General features: G+C 37.4%; 2 protein-coding genes across 4 annotated transcripts in view; both read left to right on the top strand.

The window, feature by feature from the left end:
- The window catches only part of Naa50 (N-alpha-acetyltransferase 50, NatE catalytic subunit), a 30644-nt gene extending 22828 nt beyond the window's left edge, over nt 1–7816 (top strand). For all 3 annotated transcript variants that reach the window (XM_026394023.2, XM_026394017.2, XM_026394032.2), the window contains exon 5: nt 504–7816. In XM_026394023.2, the coding sequence (XP_026249808.1) occupies nt 504–681 (178 nt within the window). In that variant the 3' untranslated portion in view covers nt 682–7816. The remainder of the gene's footprint in view (nt 1–503) is intronic.
- A 6151-nt stretch (nt 7817–13967) lies between these two features.
- The window catches only part of Usf3 (upstream transcription factor family member 3), a 46832-nt gene continuing 39745 nt past the window's right edge, over nt 13968–21054 (top strand). Inside the window, exon 1 of the mRNA XM_026396347.2 lies at nt 13968–14220. The gene's annotated coding sequence lies outside the window, so the exon portion shown is untranslated. The remainder of the gene's footprint in view (nt 14221–21054) is intronic.

Here is a 21054-nt window from a genome sequence, read left to right as displayed (position 1 = left end):
TATTAGAGATTGAAACCAGGAGCACTTTGCCACTGAGCTACATCTCCAGTTTTATTTATTTATTTATTTATTTATTTTGAGACAGCATGTCACTAAGTTGCTGAGACTCTATTTAAACTTCTGATCTTCCTGCATCAGCCTCTGGAATAGCTGGGATTATAGTTGTGTACCACCACACCCAGCTATTTAATCCATGTTTAATTATAGAAATCTTTTTTTTTTTCCCCTTACTGGCAAAAGTAGGGCTTGGTTTCCCTTTGTTAACTGTAATACTAAATATTCTTACTGAGCCTTCTCCTAGCCACGTCTTTCGAATGGAATAATAATTCAGTTAAAAATAAAAAATCATCAATTAGTGGTAATTGATAATATTAGTTGATTGTGTTTGTAAAGAAAATGTACAAAAAAATAATATTCTAATTCAAAGTTGAAGCTCTGGGTGGAGAATACTTAAAAGCTGATGAAACTTTAATTTACTTTCTTTATAACCTTTTATGTCTCAGGCACGTTCAGATCAGCAATGAGTCAGCAATTGACTTCTACAGGAAGTTTGGCTTTGAGATTATTGAGACAAAGAAGAACTACTATAAGAGGATAGAGCCTGCAGATGCTCATGTGCTTCAGAAAAACCTCAAAGTCCCTTCTGGTCAGAATGCAGATGCGCAGAAAACAGACAACTGAACAAATTACAAATGAACTTTCTTGCACTTGCTTGTCGCCAAATAAAAGAGAGGCCCATTGATTCCCTGCCCCTGTCCCCCGCCTTTCCTAAGTTTTCCTCCCTCCTTGTTCCTTTTTTTCCTCATTTCTTTTCTTCCTCTAGAAGTTTTAATACTTTCAAGGACTTTTAAAAATAATCATGTTTGGATTGTTTTAGTTTTTCTTTCTCTCTCTCTCTCTCTCTTTTTTTTTTTTTTTTGGTGTGTGTGTGTACGGTGGTTGTCTTGAAAGAAGGAGAAGGTAGATCTGTTTAGTTTCACAGTTAAAATGTATGGTCCCAAAATTTGGGTGTCAGATGATTTCAATTTTTTTTCCTTATTTCCTGCTTTCACATTGAAGGGCAGAGCCTACAGATATTGTTTATTTCTAAAGATAAAAAGAAGCAGCAGCAATATCTTGTTCTGTAATTCATAGACAAGTTTAGTGTGTTTGTGGTACTCTAGATTCTTAAAAACTATTTGTGGGATGTTAATCCCTAGACATTGCCTTCACTCCACCTTTAGTCCTTCTGAGCACTTTCTCAGGAGTTGGACCATTTTTATCTTCGTAAGAAATATCAAGTTTATTTAGGTTTTTAAAGCAATTTTTTCCCCAACTGATGGATGAGGCAGTTTGGGTAGGTTGTGTTATATTTTGGTTTGAAAGCATTTGAGTTTAACTGCTTTTTTGCTAATGAGTGAGCTCTGGTTATTAGAAGATTTGTTTTTCTTGCTATTGATATTAGTGTCATTAATTTTTAGAGTATGAGCTGGTGAAAAAAACTTTTTTTATTCTCCCAGCTAGAGATATGGCCTTTAACTGACCTAAAGAGTTTTGTTGTGATTTTTTTTTTTTCCCAACCTTTTTCCTTCAGCAAACCCAATAATAGTCTAACCTTAAAAGTGGAGTTGATGTCCTTATAGGTCAGTATCCCTAAATCAACCTAAAGCAGGTGTTTTCTCGTAAACATATTTTAAAAAAATACCCAAAAGGAAGCCTAGATGGACTGTGGCACAATAAATGCATTTAATGTCAACTAATGCAGGTTGTTAATTGAAAGTGTAGCCACTGAACATTTGATTGTATAGGAAAAAATATCTAAACAGTATTTTTGAGAATAACATAGCTATGCTATTGCTTATCTGTTGGAGAACATCCCAGATTTGCTTATACTCTGTGCCTACAATATTGAGTTTTAAGGATTTGGGATAAGGGGAATTGTTAAACAAATTGCTTCTAAGAAAGATAGAAGCATAAAGTATTAATAATGCAGATATCACTGTGACCTCCTCTACTGACAGACTGGTTTTTGTCAGGACATTTTCTGACACGTAGAGAGTGGCTTTAACAGGTTGATAACTTTATGAGAGACATCTGAAATACTTGTGTTTTACTCCCATTGCCCCATCTTCAATATTTAGAATTTTTTGGTTTGTCAGTAGTGATGGTTCTAGAAATGCTCTCATTATTAGACTTTACAAACAATGCACAGGGCTTGAGTTTTCTGTCATTTGACTTTAAGGAAGTTTGATTCATAATATTGATCCTCATGTAAAATTCTGGTATAAAAGTCTCATGTCCAAATAGGTTAAATGACAATATTATTTTATAGAATGTACACACTTTATATCCTTAAGTTTTTATTTGTAAGTGTGAGAGTACAAAGTAAAATAGGCTTCCATAGTCTTGAGTGCCAAGAAAAATATAAGAAAGGAAGATGGCTGGAGAATGAATTTTTAGTGTTCTAATCTTAAATTAGTAAAAATGTAGAAAGACCACACTGTTTTCTTCATTATCAATTCCTTAAACAATCCAAATGTAGGCTTAGAAGAAAAGTTTAGCATTAAGCACCTTTACCTTTGTGGATGAGATTCAGCTTGCTCTTGACAAGAAAAGAGTGCTTGAGTTACAGGAAGTGTAATTAGTGTGAAGAATTCAGCCTTTTTGTAAACTTCCAGATATCAAAATAGATTTTGATATATAACTGAGTTTTCTGAGATGACACTGCCTCTATTTCTATATCCATTTCACCTGGACTTTCTAAGCAGTCCTATGAATGTATCCCTATATGTGGTTATCAAAAACCGAATAGCTGCCTCACGACAATTAAGTACTTGTTATTTAAAGAGGGAAAAATATTAAAGTTTGAATTGAGTTTGTAGGCTTTCTGTCATTTAGTTTCTTTTTCCACACTAGTTAAAAGATTTAACCTAAATTCTAAGTGTTTGTAAAGAGTTAACTGTCCTACATCAAACTTGTGTTAAATAATTCCATCCACTTATACAAGAAGAAGATTTGGAAGAAGTAGAAGTTGGGCACTAGTTTGTACGCCTATGAGTCAGTAAAGACTAAAGTAATACCCCATGTTGAGTTGATTATTTTGATATATGATAAAAAAAAATCTTTGAGGTAAAATAGTAATTCTGTTAACTGGAAGATCACAGGATATACCCATCATATTTTTCAGGACAGATAGTTTTTACAGTGGGGCAAGTAGGTTAAATTTATACTGTATGGAATTTGCATTTAGGTTCTAAAGAAAAGAATCTGTAGAGAAATCTATGCAATGTATAATTTGCCCAGATTAGTTTTCATTTGAGGAAAGGAGTTCTGAAATATCTTCAAAGTTTACTCATCAATTGAAAATCTTTCAAAAAGAGATTATTAGGAAACTGGTGTGTGGTGGTGGAAAAGAAAAGCTCCCTCAGTTTTTGGAGGGAAAACTTTAAAATTACTTTAATGGCTAAGTTTACTTGGTGCAGTATTAAACTTGTCAATTTTAACATTGCTGTTACATCTGAAATAAACTTATGTGATGTTCTGGTAGTGATCTGTGATGTCCATAAGTGTCAAAGAATACCCTGCATTGTGCTGAATTCTGCAGCTGGCAACTGTATGTAGTCATTGTATACTGTTGCCCACACTATTTACTTCATATTTCTTTTAAGTATAATTTAAAACTCATTATTAATAGCTCAGGTGTAACCAAAGCATCCTAATTCAGACCTTTTGGAACTCACTAGAAACACTTTAAATATCTATAGTTTAATCCTATGGGAGAAAAAATATCCAAGGAGCTGGCCTGCTACTGTTTTGAATCTAATTTTTAAAAAATACATGGCACTTTAGGCTGCAATCTAATCAATAGTGTGAATATCTATAGATATGTACATTCAGATTTTTTTCTTTTTAAAATATAGTTTTGCACCTAAGAATCAATTAGGGAATTTAGGAATTGGATTCTTTTCCTGATATCAAACAAATATGAATTGAAAATTTTATCTTTAACAGAATGAACTTAATAATGCTTAATATTTCAGTGAAGACTGGTAATTTAATTTTACTATTCCATTCAAGAAACAATGGGCTGTCTTTGCCCAGTGTGCCTTATTTATAACATAAAATTAAGCAGTTTAAAATAATAAACATTGTCTCCCACAGTTTCCAAGGATCTAGGTTCGATTTACCTGGCTAGTTCTGGCTTGGGATTTCTTCGGGTTTGCAAAGGAGCTGTCAGCCAGGGCTGCTGCATCTTGAAGGTTTGACAAGGGCTAGACAAGCCACTTACAAAATGGTGCAGTCACCTAGCTGTTGAGCCTCAGCTCCTCATTATGTTAAGTGTTGGATTTAAATTTCCATCACAAATTAATATAAAAATAACCACATTTGGGGCTGGTGTTGTGGCTCAGTGGTAGAGCACTTGCCTAGCATGTGTGAGGCACTGGGTTCAGTTCTCAGCACCACATATAAATAAAATAAAGGTCCATCAACAACTAATAAAAAAAATACCACATTTGTGATGGAAGCTTAAATCCAACATTTAGGAAGACATCCTAGTGTCCACAAAACATTTATTTAGAGTCCACAAAAATTCAAGACATCTGCCAGGTGCAGTGGTGTACACCTGTAATCCAAGTGGCTTGGGAGGCTGATAGGAGGGTCGTGAGTTCAAAGCCAGCCTTAGCAACAGTGATGTGCTAAGCAACCTCTAAATAAAATACAAAATAGGGCTGGGGATGTAGCTCAGTGGTCGAGTGCCCCTGAGTTCAATCCCTGGTACTAAAAAAGTAAAATTCAAGACGTCTGAACTCATAAGGGATTTAAGTGAAAATTAAAGCATGTGTTAAATGGCTGTAGAGTCAACAGGTTAGCTGATTAACAGATTTTTTTCCTTTGGCCAAATTTCTGGACCTCATGTAGTTAGCTCATCTTTGAAAAGTCATTGACAATATCAAAAGTGCTCTGAATATTTAAACATCTTGAATTTTATCACTGGCAGTCTACCCTAAAGCATAGTAAAACTGTCAAGATTCTGTATATGTATTACTTAAATTATTTCCACAATTTTTCTGAGCACCTGTTCTTCTAAATTCTGGGTCTACAGTTAGCAAGGCAGTACTTGGCCTCTGTTAAGGTAAGTAAAATTCTATTTTAAGTAGAATTCATGTGACAGCCTTCCTTTACTAAAGTGAAGATCAGCTCCCTCAAAGGTCTTGATTTTACTTTTAACTTTGAAAAGAACTTGGCAGAAAGAAATATTCCCTACAATGACGGGTTTTCTCTTACCGTTGGTTCAAGTATAAACAAAAAGACTAATGATCACAGACTAGCTTAAATCTGGTGACTTAGCTTGTGATCATGTCAGACAAATTAGGATTGATTTCCTACATAATTTGACATTTTATCTCAGGATCCAAATGCCTCATTAGGTCTTTCATTTTGGTTTCTGTTTAACACAGACTTCTCCAGTTCTAGGAATGGTTATTTGGCATTCCTTTCATTTTATTTATTTTACATATAAGCAGAGTTGTATGGCTCCTGATTATATTTGTGCAAGTGACATCATACTTTGTCTTATTTACTATGTGATAGTTTAAACACTGAATTCAAGTGTAACTTTCACAACTATTCAGCACTTACTAGCCTCTCCATCCCCCACCACTTTTTTCCCCTAATCTTGGTTTACATAAAATTATCTAGTGTCTCCAAGTCAAAATTCTGCCTATAATATGTACTCGGGAACAAATTAGTGTCCTAGAATATCACAGGTCCTCAAGTTTTTTTTTTTTTTTTTTTTTTAAGTGCTTGTAATTTACAGGGTTAGTACCCTGACAGGATCCCATAAGCATCAGGCACTGACATGAAAAAAAAAAGGGGGGTGTATGAACCTGCCCTGGTATTGCCTAGTAGAATGGTAGTAAACATTTTTTTTTCAATTGTCGTGAGAGACTGTTGAGATGGAAGGCATAATACAGAGTTTTGGAGAAAACAATTTTGAGTCAATACAAACAATAGTTAACATTGGCATTCTTTTTGCATTATTTTTTTCCCAATTTGTTTCCTCTGAATTTGTTGTTATAAGAGTTATAAGAGTCTGAATTTGTTGTTGGTTATAAGAGTCTGAATTTGTTGTTGGTTTTTGTTTTGATACTGGGGGTTGAATTTTACCACTGAACTACATCCCCACACCCTTTTATATTTTATTTTGAAACAGGGTCTCTATGAGTTGCTGAGGCTATCTTTGAACTAGTAATCGTTTCTCAGCTTCCCAAATTGCTGGGATTACAGACATGTGCTATAATGCCTTGTTTGCTTGAGTTTTAAGAGTGAAGGGGTGTCTTTGTGTTTTTACACATAAGAGTTTTAAGGTGGGAGGTAGTCAGTGTAAGACTTCGGAACTGGCTGATGTCTCAGCAACATTCATTGCCAACCAAATGAATTTAATAAAGCTTAACAGAAACATCAGAAACTTTCTACCAATTAGAAACTGGAAAACACTCATTCATACTGATCACAAAGGAAATAATAACTCAGTAAAAACAGCTTTTACAAAGCACAAAGTTTCTTTGGTACTTAAAAAGGAAGATGTACTGAATGAGTTAATGGAAGAGATGTCATTCATGGATATAAAGGGTATAAATTGTCTATAAAAATGTCTGCAAAATATTTAAATTTAACAGAATTCTAACAGGCATACTCAACCAGGAAACTGATAATTAAGTTTAGATCACGAGAAATGTTGAAGAATAAAATATTTCCATTGAGATATCATAAGGCCATAGCAAAGAAGTGTCATAACTGGTGTGAGGTAACTAGTTAACAATGGCAAAAACAATTTAGGACCAAGGTAATTGATCAAACATCAAATACTAGGGGGAAAATGTTAATCATTAATTTGTAAAGCTTTATAGTTGGGCTGTAATAAAAATCAGTAGAACTACAAACTCTGTATTAAGAATGAAAGTTTTAGCTGGGCACAGTGGCACACACCTGTTATCCTAGTTGCACGGGAGGCTGAGGCAGGAAGATCACAAGTTCAAAGCCAGCCTCAGCAAAGGCTAGGCGCCAAGCAACAGTGAAATCCTGCCTCTAAATAAAGTACAAAATAGGGCTGGGAGTGTGGCCCAGTGGTTGAGTGCCCCTGAATTCAATACCCAGTACCAAAAAAAAAAATTTATTTATTTATTTATTTTTTTTTTTTACATGTGGGAGGTCCTGGGCTTGATCCCCAGCACAGGGAAAAAATGATGTTTTTGTAACTCAGGGTTTAAGAACTCATGCCCCCCCACTCCCCAAAATAATGAGATAATGATAATGGAAATACGATTAAGGAAAAAATTATAATAAAGAGGCAGTTTACAAGAATACTGCTTTGCTTTTGCTTAATGATGACAGTTTTAGGATATTTTTTATCCTGCCAGGCCTAACTACACTGCTTCGTGTTGGATTCATTATTTACAATTACACTTGAGACCTTATACTGTACTAGGCCTGTGGTTGATGCCATTTTACGCTCTACTAAGAGCCTTGTATTATATACGTATAAATTTGCTAAGATTTTGGGGGTGTAGCTGAGTGATAGAGCACTTGTTCAGCATGTTCAAGGTCTTGGATTCAGTCCCCAGTACTGTAAGATAAATATTAAAGTTTGCTAAGAGGGTAACCTTTTATAAGTGTTCTTGAAGACAGAAAAAAACTAGGAAATGGTGGATATATTATGACATTGTGGTGGTGGCTTCATGGATATGTATTTTCTCCAAATTCTTCAAGTTCTGTAACTGTGTGTACAGCTTTTTGTATGTCAATCATACCTCAATTAAATCCTTTTATTTTTTAAGTGTTGACCAAACAGACCAAATCATGGGCCATAATGTAAGCCACAATACATTTAGAAAGGTTGATACTATATCTGCAATATCTATATAAATATTTAGAAATTAAACATACTTTTAAATAACTCATGTCTTAAGAAATCACCAGAAATTAGAAAATATTAAACAAGGAAAATTAAAAGTATATCAAAAGCTGCAGGATGCAGTTGTAAAAGTGTTTGAAGGATAATGTATATTGGATGTATGCATGTAAAAAGAAGATCTTGAATCAAGGACCTAAAGGACCTAAGTTTAAATTTAAGAAACTAAGAAAGGCTTAGTGCAATGGCACACACAGATTACTAAGATTAGAATGAAAGAAGAGACCTCAGTATAGAACTTACAATAAAAGATTAATAAAAGAATATTACAAACAACTCATCCATTAAATTTAACAACTTAGATGATTTTTTTTTTTTTGGATGAACAAATTACTAAACTCAAGAATGTCTGACAGTTCTGCAAAAGGTTAAATAGTGAGATAGGATACAAAAACTTCACTCCTCAGTATATATGCCAGAGAAATGGAAGACATACCTACACACAAAAGCATATCTGAATGTTCACAGTATAATTCATAATAGCTACCGTGGAAATGACACAAAAGTCAAACTGATGGATAAGTAAAATGTGTCACACCCATACAATAATATTATTCAGCCATAATGGGTGAGTTGTTTAATATGTGAATTATATTTTAATAAGTCTGTTTTCAAAAGAAATAGAAAATCTTAGCCTTACATAAATGAAGGAAACAGAATTTGTAGCTAAAAACCTTACCACAAAGAAAAATCCAGGCCCAAATGGCTTCATTTGTGAAACTTATCAAATGTGGAAGAAATAATATCAACTTTACATAGTCTTTTCATGGGAATAAAAATAGTTTGGCCCAACCTTTTTTATGAGAACAGCAGCACTACACTTATATTCAAAGTAAATTTTATAAGAAAAGTATAAATCAGTAAATATGAATAAAGACAGAATAATTGTTTTAAGAAAAATATTAACAAGTTTTAGCTAGCAATATATTGACAGGATATATCATTTTCAAATAGGATTAATCCCAGGAGTGAAAAGCTGGTTTTTAACAATTGAAAATCAATTGTGATTCATCACATTAATTTTTCCTGAAAGGAAAAAATGATTATCTGGATACGGGAAAAATTATTTGGCAAAATTCAACACCCATTCATGACAAATTTTGAACAATTTAGAAATGAACGGATTATCTATAAAAGCCTATGAGCTACCATCATACTGGTGACGACTATTTTACTCCTAAAATTGGGAGGAAAACAAGAATAGGTGCTCTTTCATTTCTGACACAATTTTGTCCCTGGATGCCCTACCCAGTCCAATAAGAAAAAAAAATATATATATAGGCATCAATGAAGAAAGTAAAATATTTTTTACTTGTAGAAGACATAATGAAGTTAAAAAATGCTAGGTTTTGTTTTTTAAACTAGGGATTGGTTCCGGTGGCATTTCACCATTGAACTATGTCTCCAGCCATTTTTCATTTTTTATTTTGAGAACAGGTTTCAGGCTTAGAGCCTCATTAAGTTGCTGAGGCCAGCCTTGAACTTGTGATCCTCCTGTCTCAGCCTCCCAAGTCACTGGGATTCAATATATCCCTAAAGAAAAGAAAAGAAAAAGCTATTAAGAGTATTAGAGCACTGGGAATATGGCTCAGTTGCCTAGCATGCCAGAGGCCCTGAATGTGGTCCCCACAACCTGAAAAAAGAGAAAAGAAAACACTTAAATGGAGAGAAATAACATGTTCATTGAACTAAAGACAATTACTGAATTGTCAATTCTCCCCAAATTGACTTATAGATCCTGGTCAAAATTTCATTTTTTTTTAAAGTTTTATAAGCATAAGTCTATATGGGGATGCAAAGGCTTTAAAATAGTTAATACAATTTTAAAAGAAGAAAATTGCAGGCTTTATACTACTTGACTTCAAAACATAAAACCACATAAAGACAATTTGGTGCTGAATGTGGTAACCAGGTACTAGGGAGGCTGAGGTAGGAGGATCACAAGTTTGAGGCCAGCCTCAGCAACTTACCAAGACCCTGTCTCAAAAAATAAAAAGGGGTTGGGGATACAGCTCAGAAGAGCACCTCTGGGTTTAATCCCCAGTATACCCAAACAAAACAACATGTGGTCACTTGATTTATTTTCAAAGTACAGTTACAAATTTTAGTGGCTAAGTATAGTCTATACAATAATTAGTGCTGAAAAATTGGAGTTCCCAATACCAAAATATGAACTTTAATCCATACCTCCACAATATACAAAAACTCATTTTAAATGTACCTTTGCAAGGTGCAGTGGCACATGCCTGTAATCCTAACTACTTGGAAGGTTGAGGCAGAGGAATGCTTAGCCCATGAGTTTGAGATCAGCCTGGATAACACAGTAAAATCCAATCTCAAAAAACAACCAAACAAAAATCCATAAAATGCACCATGTATCTAAATAAAAACATAAAGCTTAAAAAAAATAAAACTTAGACCCAGTGAAAAGGGTAAATTTTGAACACTTCACCAAAGATGTAGAAATGGTTACTAAGTACATGAAAAGATGCAGCATCATTGTTCAATAGAGAAAGTTGCTTAAAATCACAATGAAATACCATTATGTGCCTATTCAACTTGCTAAAATTTTAAAAATTGGTCATATCAAGTGTTCGCAAGGATATAGAACAATTCAAATTTTCATACACTTCTGGTGGTAATATAAAATGGTCAAACTTTGAGCAGCAGTTTTTTAAAAAGGTAAACACACCTACCATATAATTCCAACTATTTCACTGGACAGTTACCCAAATGCTACACAAAGTAAATGAATGCAAATGTGTATGCCAAGATTTTATCAAGATGCTCATGGCACCTTTATTTGTAATAGTTAAACACTGGAAACAATCCCACTGTCCACCAACAGTGGAGAGATACATCAACATTTATTTAATACATCCACACAATGAAAGGCTTCAGCATGTAAAGCTAATACGTTATTGATGCATACAATAAAATGAATGATTTCTTTTCTATTTTTTTTGGGGGGGGGGTGCTGGGGATCGAACACAAGCCTGAATGAATCTCTCAGAAGTTATGCTGAATGAAAGAAGATGGTGTTACTGCATGACTTCATTTGTTTAAAATTCTAGAAAACAAAAATAATTTATTGTGACAGCAGATTAGTGTTTGCTGGGGAACTGGCAACACTGCCTAATGAAAAGAAGAGAAAGGAATTAATTTTACATGAGGAAATGGGGGTAGAAGGAGTGGATATGTTCATTTTTTATTGTAGAGATGTTTTCACAGGTGTGTGTCAAAATTCATCACTTTAAATTGTGCATTTTAAATATGCTCTGTTAATGGTGGGTCCATCATATCTTAATAAAGCTATTTTGGTTTTGTTTTCAAGGGCATTCCACAACCTGGATGAAAATATTTGTATAAAATATCTGAGAAAGGACTGTATCCAGAACACATAAAGACATTTGAAGTCAATTATGAAACAAGCATCCCTGGTTTAAAATGGGCTAATGGTTACTAGAGATATGAAAAACTGAAATCACAATGAGATATCACTTCATACACTATAATGGCTGGCATTAAAAAAGACTGACAGTATCAAATGTTGATGATGATGTAGACTATCAAACCTTCATATATTGCTGTTGAGCATGTGAAATAAGTAACAGGAGCACTTTGGGAAAGTTTGGCGGTTCCTTCGGAAAACAGGGAAGTGGATTTAAGAATTTCCCCGCTTTTTTGGAAAGCAGAAGTTGGGCTTCTAAAAAAGAAAACCCAATCCAATTCATTCTCTGACACAGGAGAGTTAAAAGCAAGCCACACAGCGTTGACGAGGGGGTCCAAGGAAGAGTGTGAGGGCAAGTGAAGAAGGGAAGATGAAGGAGGCAAGAAAAAGTGAAAGAGGCAGGCAAAGGCCATCTGGTGTGAACCTGGCTGCCAGGCCAGGGCGCAGGGCAAGCTCCCAACCAACCTGGCACCGCTAGCGCTTCGAGGAGGACTGGCAGAAGAGGGGCTACGTGCACCTCCAACACTCTCATTGGGCCGGGCTCTGCACATAGGGGTCTTTAGGAAGGAGGCACATTTTACTCAGCTCTAACCTCTAGGAGCAAGGAGTGGATAAGTGGAGCTGAGAATGGTGCTGTCCCTGTCCAGGCTATCAGTGGTCCCCTCCCACAGTTCATCTCCTAGGTAAAAAGAAATGTCATGAAATGAAGCTGGGGATGCAAGCGCTACCGTGTAAATCATGCAAATAATCTTTCAGCGCCTTGGAAGGGTCTCAAGCATGTAGGTGAAAATCAGATTCATTCTGTCCTTGTGAAAAATGAACTTGACCTGGAGACAAAACAGTTTCACTTGACTACTATATTTTCTTATCAGTATAGGTACTACTATAAGCTCATGCCAGCTAGCCTGAAAATGGGATGATGAATGGCTAAAGCTAATAAAAAGATCTCTTGTTGGAAGCTGGACTTCAGTTAGGAAATGAAGATTAAATTAAAAAGCAAATATTCTGAACTTTATCAAACAGAAGCTACTGTTAGCTTCACTTCTAAACCCCATCAGAATGGTAATTAATATGTATTTTTTAGTGGTGTTTCAAACAACAACGACAAAAATCCCACAAAACTCTTAAATCTTGCTTTCAAAATTAAGACTACTTGTGTGGTTTACTTTAGACACATTAACATTACACAATTTCATGGTGGTGTTATTAACATTACTATTATAGCTCTGAATCATAAGGTCTTTCTGATTGGCAGTTTGAATCTGGGAGTACCAAATCCATTCAAAGGCTACAAAAATTTCCAGACTCTATTGGTGCCATAGTTTTCTGGCAACCTTAATGGCCTGTTTCATCACAGCTTTTCAAACTGTTTTACAAACATAAGATGGGGAACTGTTTACCCTTTTTCTCAATGCAAGTTCTCCTTCCTATGTAGAGAGGACTCTATAGAAATTCCCATTAAGCCATGCGCTGTGTGTACGTTCTGGAAGTTAACTGGTCCAGCTCAGGGACATCTAAGATCAGAGACGTTTCAGAAATCTAGTTGTGGAAGAGCCCAGAAATATTTCAACGCCACGAGGTGGTGGACACCTGTTTCAGGACGAGAGGGTTTATGAAATATGAAGCAAAACTAGGAAGAGGGAGTTGTGACCACGGTTCTAGGGTTCCAAATCCACCGTGTTGTTAGGAGACCCTCACGTCTCCATTCCATATGGGCGGCCCTACACTTCCAGAAACAAGTCTAGTAACCTAAGCTTGGGTTTCCAAACTTCATCACTCAATGCCAACACTCTCTTGCCTCCGCTGGGAGATCCACAGGGCATTTCTGAACATAACCATCTCTAGTTCACAGGAATCTTACGATGTTTCAGATACAAAACAGCAGGAAATCACAGCCTACGAATTCAAGTAGTGTTAGGTCGGCAAGGATCTTGCAGTGAAAGGGAAATCAGAGACCTCTGAATTGTCTTATTTTTTCCCCCACCTTCTTATGGAGACATCCTCTTTCCTTTCTTGCCTTCTATTTTACGAGGAGCTCTCTAATCATTTCGAAAGCTTTCCGTGCCCTCTTCCTCTTCATTTTCTCCACTTCCAAACTCCCATTGAAAGACGTGAAAAGCAGAACAGAGACCAGGTCACAAAGAAGTTTCTTAAAACATCTTCTTTTCTGGGTTCTCAAGGCGTCCCCTTTAAGGAACCAGGCCCACCTCTTTCCCAATCACGTACTGGCTTTCCTTCTTGCCCATCACTCTACCTTTAAGAATATTTCCTGTTCCTTCAACCCAACTTGCACACCTCCGCCCCCCGGCTCTCCTCATTGGGCAGCCCGAGGCCCGTTTGCTCCTCGGTTTTTCCTCCACCTTCTGCCAGCCTCTAGCCCAGCGCAACGGCGTTCCTGCTTCTGATTGGCCACCACAGTAACCTTCCCGGCTCCGGATTGGCGAGTTCCGTTACAGGGGCGGGACCGAAGTGCACCCAGGGTAGGCTGTTCTAGTGCTGAGCGGCGGCCTCGGGAGGGGCGGGGAGGGGCGGGGGGAGGGGGGCTGGGAAAGTTGAGGCCGCTCTGCCGCCGGGTCTCCGGCCTTGAGGGCTAGGGCTCGCAGCGGCGGCGGTGGCCGCAAGAAGAGGCGGCGGGGGCGGGGGGAGAGGAGGGCCTGGGCCCGCGCTCCCCCAGCCCCGAAGGAGCAGGCGGCGGCCGCGGACACAGAGATTCGCTAGAGCGGTCAGACACCCCTGCTTTCCCCGCCTGGGATCATGACCCAGGCGGGGGTCGCCGCTGCTGCCGCCACTACTGCGGCTGAGACCACGCAGCCCGCGGGTAAGTGACTGCGGGAGGGGGCCGCTGACAGCCGGGGCGGGGCGCGGGGGCCGGGGCTGCGGGGGCGGCTCCGGGGGGCGGCTCCGGGCTCAGCTCCACCCACCCCCTTCTATGCTCCCAGAGGCGAGAGCTGAGCAAAGTGTGCCTTGTTCCTGGGGACCCCTGTGTGCAGAGCCGGGCCCCGTGCGAGCGCTGGAGGTGCGCGCACCCCTCTTCAGCCAGTCTTCCTGGCGCTCGCGGTGCCAAGCTGGTTGCTGCGCCCCGGCCCACAGACGCGCGCCGGTCGAGAGAGGCCCCATGTGGTCCTGGGTGCATAAAGAGCCTGGCAGCCCGGTTCACACAGGATGGCCTTTGCCTGCCTCAGTCACCTTTTCTTGCCTCCTTCATCTCCCCTTCTTTCCTTGCCCTCAGACTTTCCTTTGGACCCCCTCGTCAAAGTCGTATGGCTTGCTTTTTAACTCTCACCCCTATGTCGAAGAGTTAAGGCTTGCATTTTCTTTTTAGAAGCCTATCTATCTTTTGCTTTCCGAATAGGAGGGGTATAAGCAGATGATCAACTCTTCAATCTATTTCTTTATTTCTCTAAGAAACACGAGGTTTCTGGGCCCTTGTTTAGGTTCACCAGTTTGATTGTTGAGTCCTCTCCTACTCACTCTTCCAACTCAACCCACTCTTTTACGCTGTGTTATGGGTTTTTGTATTCATTTACTTTATCTGGAAATAAACGAATAATAAGCCCACATACCAAATCCTAACTGATGTGCAGATAACATTTCTGCCAAGCAGATACAGTGTACTAACACCGCACAAAGCAAGACAGTTTTGACCAACTTTTCAGGTAAAGAATATAGTTGCTTACTTATAAACAATGTACGGATTTCTTGAGTGAAAATTATGGTGAGGAATAGGGACCCTGGAGCATTTCCCCACGTTTGCTTTAAGCAAAAAGACTTGCTTTTTGAAAGATCAACAGGCTGTCACACTCTTTATCGTCTTGACTTTTTCCTTCCCTTGTAGGACTCTAGTTTAAATGTCTGAGTTGCTATGTAGGATACATGTGTTTCCTTTTATTTGAAGTGCTCTGAAAGTATTTGTTACAGAATAAGTAAAGTACATTGTAATCATTGGACTTCTGAAACCAGGAGTGATATAATGTTTCCAAGCACTGCAAGAATGAATACTTTATCTCACATTTTGCTGTAATCTAAGCAGTATGACTTTTGTATCCTTTGGTATTAGATTCTTTTTGTATTTGAGAAGTTTTATAAAATTTGCACATGGGTGCAGCCTAGAACATTCCCAAATATGAAAGCACTGCACTGCAGGGATGCAAAGGCAGCTTAGAATTGAAATCACAGAAGTGAATTTCTAAAGTTGCAGACCATACAGCCAGTGAACCAGCTGTCTATGAGAAATTGGTGGATGCTTTTTCTGTATTCATAGCTTTGCCTGTCAACAGGGGGAAAGAAACATGAAGAAAACAGACTGTTTAACTTAGGTTAGAAGATAACTTTCAACAGGTAATCAGCCCAACACTGTCGCTTAAAAACAGTCTTAAGTCAAGCTTGAGTCTTAACCATATCTCACATATGTTATCTTTCTGTTGTTTATTCCAGTGGTTTTGAAACTATACTGCACATCACCTTGTGTGACTTTAAAATTTAAGACTCATGACATTTCCCCCCAGAAGTTACTCTTTTTTTCTTTTCTTTCTTTCTTTCTTTTTTCTTTTTCTCTCTTTCTTTCTTTTTTTTTTTTAACCACCAATGATTGAACCCAGGAGCACATAACCACTAGGCCAAATCCCCAGCCCTTTTTTTTTGGGGGGGCGGTGGGTACTGGGGATTGAACTTGGGGTCACTCAACCATTGAGCCACATCCCCAACACTTATTTTGTATATTATTTAGAGGCAGGGTCTCACTGAATTGCTTAGTGCCTCACTGTTGCTGAAGCTGGTTTTTGAACTCATGATCCTCCTTCCTTAGCCTCTGAGTTGCTGGGATTGTAGGCATGTACCACTATACCCAGCTTAGAAGTTACTTTTGACCTGGAGTGAAGGTTACTTTTGACCTTGGGCACATCTTTTAAAAATCTCCAGTGATTCTGTTCAGCGGTACTAGGGCTGAAAATTCCCATACTTCTAGAATAGTATACAAATTGCTAGGCAAATATAGTTTTTCTAATGCAGGTCTTCATTGTGTGCCCCTACTGTGTTCCATTGTGAACCTTTGGAACAACCTCAGTGTGTACACACACACACACACACACAATTGAGATTCCTGCTTTTGTTAACAACATTGGCATTATAAGGATATTGGTCCTTTTCTCTGTATCTCCTCACCAACAATAGTTTTGATTATACTTTTATGAAGGTTTTTCCAGACAGCTTAGTCTAGTTCTTAGTGATTTGCTCTCTTTAAATTTTCATAATACATATCATTTAAAAGATTCCCTTAGTGCTCAAGCATGATATCGTTTAACTTCTTATGTATACATGGTTCATTAGGCTCCAACTTAACTTGATTAAGTCCCCAATGTTTCTCTCTGCATACCTTACTAATATTGAATTTATATGTAGATGTCAGTTATTTTCTTATATTTTACTAATTTCTTCAGTAGGTTATTTTCTATTGCCCCTTAACAACTTGCATGTATTTCTCCATTAGCACTTATCACATTGTCATAAGTATGTGTTTATCTACTTTTCCCACCAGATTTTTACTATTCCCCCCCGCCCCCCCCCCCCCCGCTTTCTTCCGCATTAGTGGATATGGTTTACATTATATTCTTAAATACAGTGCAGTGTGGAAGAGCTAGAACCCAACAAACATAGGTCTGTGTTCATTACCTTTGTATTTTCAGGACCTAAAGTTGCATTTGTCATTAGCAGGCACTTAATAAATGTGTGTTAAATGAGTAAATGACTTCCAGGTTATATATTATTCAAACATAACTTTATATATATTTAGCATAGGTTGATTTGGCATTAACTTTGCTATTAAATATGATGTTCTGTACTTCTACTATGGATTTACTAAGAATTAGTAGAGTCTAAGTAATTGTCTAAGTAATTACAGTTGTGACAGATCCCTTAAATATATAATCTTCTATCCAGTATGCACAGGCATATGCACCTTGAATCTTTTGCTCTGAGCTTGTTATCCATAAAATATTTGCGGAATTCTTGCTAAGAGAAAAGCTGTTAACTGTCCAATTGGATAATTTTTCTTTTTCTCATTAAATTTGCCATGTGGGTACAATTGCAGTACTTCAGAAGGCCAGATCTTTTAATTAGATCAGTAGGACATGATAAGTTACTCCTATTAATGTGCTAATACTGCGTTTTTAATTCAGTTCATCAAGTATTTATTGAATACTTACCATGTGCCCAACACTATTAGGTGCTAAAGAGAATACAGAAGACATAAAGTAGTAAACTTGACTCATAAGATATTTTTGGACTTATTGGGAGAATTGGGGAATACTACATAAGATGCTAAATTAAACCTATGTACACAAGATTTATGATGTAATAATTATACTGAAAAATTAGCAAAGACTAGATATTCTTTCAAAGGACATTGATTACACTTAGTACTGAGTACTAAATGTTGAGAACACAAATATAATATATGTGATTTCTACCACTTAGAAGCTTATAGTCTAATGGGGAAAACTAATTAGCATATAGAGTATATTTCATATTAAAACTTTATGTCATGATGTTTGGAACTATGGGGAAGGGTATCTAATCCAACTTCTAGGGATCAGAGAAAGATTCAAAAGAGGACAGGAGAAGTTCCCATTAGAAAATCGATAGGGGCATTCAATTCAAAGGAACAGTACAAAAGCATGGAAATGAGAAAGACATTCCTTGATTAAGTACCTGCAGGTAGATTGATATCACTAGAAAGTGGAGTGTTAAAGGCTTAGACTTTGGAGTCATACAGATATGGTTTACAAACTTTTGTTTCTGAGGGGTCTGAGCCCTTGCAGATTTTGCCTTGTTGAAAAACTGTCATCTTCTGGTAACTTCACTGCTAGTCTTAGTACAAAGAGTTACCCTAAGATTCCTCCAGTTTCTGTATGTGCTCTTTATAATTTCCCTTTTATCTATTGGCTGGCTGCACAAGGAGACCCAGATAGCCTTACTTCCCTATTAATGAAGCCATCTTTGGATTTTCTGGTGAAAGCATTCTCATATTAGCTAAGAGAAGGGCCAGAGCGGGGAAAATTGTGATGTAACTGTGAGAGATAACCACTTCTACCTCTGTACCACTTTGAGGACCAATTCTTTTTGGTTGTGAACAATAGACATTGATTTGGCTAACTTAAGCTGAAAATGGAGACTTATGGGTACATACTGGGTAAACCCAATGAAATGAAAGAAGGCAGAATACTGAAGCCTCAGGAAAGGCTGAGAACAGAAGTTTTTGGGATCACGTTAGTCTGTGGGATTAACTTAGACCCAGCCAGCTTTCTTTTTTGTGTAAAAGTGTTATTGGTCAGCTATGTTCCCACCCCAGAGGTGAGCCAATATGAAGTTCCATCAGAACTCAGAGATGGAGCAGATAGCTCTCCAAAAGAAAAATAGGGCATTATTACCAGAAGAGCCAAACAACAGGTATTTCCTACAGACTCATTAGGTTTGGCATTGTAGTCTTTTGGTGAGCTTGGTGTAAGCAGTTTTTAGAAATGAAAGTTAGATGACAGCTGGTTGAAGAGTAAATGGGAAATGAGGAAGAGGGAATGGTGAGTGTAAACTAGTTGTTTAAGAAGCCTGATGGTTGGAAGGAAAATTGAAAGGGAACACTTAGTTAGAAGTTCAGGGGGAAAAATAGTTTAGGCTTTTAAGTGGAAAAAAATCAAATAAGGATCTATTTTAATGAAAAAACACTAAATAATATATGAGAGAAAAGAGATTATATAGCAAGTTTGTCAAGTAGTTAGAGTATAGAAAGGGGTTAGTGTTAGCTAGAATCTGGGGAGGTTTTATAGATGAGGACAAACTTGCTGGTGGGTTTTGAGTAAGCAGAACAAAGTGGAAAGGGTATATCAATGAGAGAATAGCATGAATTTGGCAAAAAAGTGAACTTGTTGATAAGGAGCATGGGGAAGAACCTATTTGAATTGGAGAGGAGGGGAGAGTTAACCCTGTTTCTCCATGTGTTATAACAGTACATAGGTGGAAGTGGATGGGTGAGACTGGTCAGTGAAGAAGACAGAGTTATAAAAACCAGGACCCAGAGTTTGGATGTGATGCAGTTGTCAGTAGAAAATGGTATAGTTGTCTGTTGGTATCTGTGGGGGATTTGTTTCAGGACCGCCCCCCAACGAACAGATAGGAAAATTCAAGGATGCTCAAGTCACATATAAACAATGTATTATTTACATATAACCTATTACACATCCTCCTGTATGCTTCCAATCATCTCTGTTACTTATAATGCCTTTTATAACGTAGATAGAGTCACTCATTGCATGATGATGGGATATATTCTGAGAAATATGTCATTAGGTGATTTAATCATTGTGTGAACATCATAGAATGTACTTACACAGACCCACATTTGTAGCCTGTTTTCTTAGGCTACAAACTTGTACACTGCTGAATGCTATAGGCAATTATAACAATGATAAATATTTGTCTAAACATATCTAAATATAGAAAAGTTACAGTATAAATACAAGGCAATGGAATTTTTTAGTCCCAGTATGATCTGGACCACCATTGTATTTGTAAGCTGTTATTGATCAAAACATCATTATTCAGTGCATGGTTAATATTGTATTGTTTGGGGGATAAGAAAAACAGACACCTCCCCCTCAATATTTTTGGTCTGAGACTAGTTGAATTCATGGATGTGGAATTGTTGGTTAAAGTTTGGTGTCACTGATTAAAATTGAGAATTCGGAAGTAGGTCTCTTAAGAGAAAACACAATTTCATGTGTTTCAGGCAGACCTGTTTGTTTGTTTTGAAATGAAATTTTCCAAAGGGAATTTTGCCTAACCAAAGATTTGGAGCAAGATCAGAGTTGAAAAGTAGTTTTATTTATTTATTTATTTATTTAATTTTTTTTTTTTTTTTAGTTTTTTTGGTGGACACAACATCTTTGTTGGTATGTGGTGCTGAGGATCAAACCCAGGCCGCACGCATGCCAGGCGAGCGTGCTACCACTTGAGCCACATCCCCAGCCCCAAAAGTAGTTTTATTTTATAGAACCACCATATGAACCAGCTATCCCACAAGAACTAAAATCAGCATACTGTAATGATACAACCATCTCAATGTTTATAGAAGCACAATTCACAATAGTCAAGTTAGAGAGTTAACCCAGATAAGTATCAACAGGTGAATGGATAAAGAAAATGTGGTATATGTACACAATGGACTTTTACTCAACCATAAAGAAGAATGACATTATGGCATTTACTGGTAATAAATGGATGGAACTGGAGAAAATCATGCTAAGTGAAATAGCTACAATGAGAAAGTCAGAGACTGGAATATTTTCTCTCATATGCAGAAGCTAGAGCAAAATAAGGAAAAAATGGGGGGTAGGTAGGGAGCAGATACCATAAAAATAAAGGGAAGATCAGTGGAGGAGAAATAGAGGATTCGGGGGAGGAAGAGGGAAAGGGAGGAACTGCAAATGAAACTGACAAAATTATGCTATGTACATATACATGAATACATCACAGTGAATTCTCCCTTTTTGTATATTTATAAGTACCAAAAGTCAGCCTCAGCAATGGTGAGGCACTAAGCAACTCAGTGAGACCCTGTCTTTAAATAAAAAATACAAAATAGGGCTGGGGATGTGGCTCAGTG

This window comes from Urocitellus parryii, chromosome 2, assembly GCF_045843805.1.
Source record: "Urocitellus parryii isolate mUroPar1 chromosome 2, mUroPar1.hap1, whole genome shotgun sequence".
NCBI lineage: Eukaryota > Metazoa > Chordata > Mammalia > Rodentia > Sciuridae > Urocitellus > Urocitellus parryii.
This window is presented reverse-complemented; position numbering and strand designations above follow the sequence as displayed.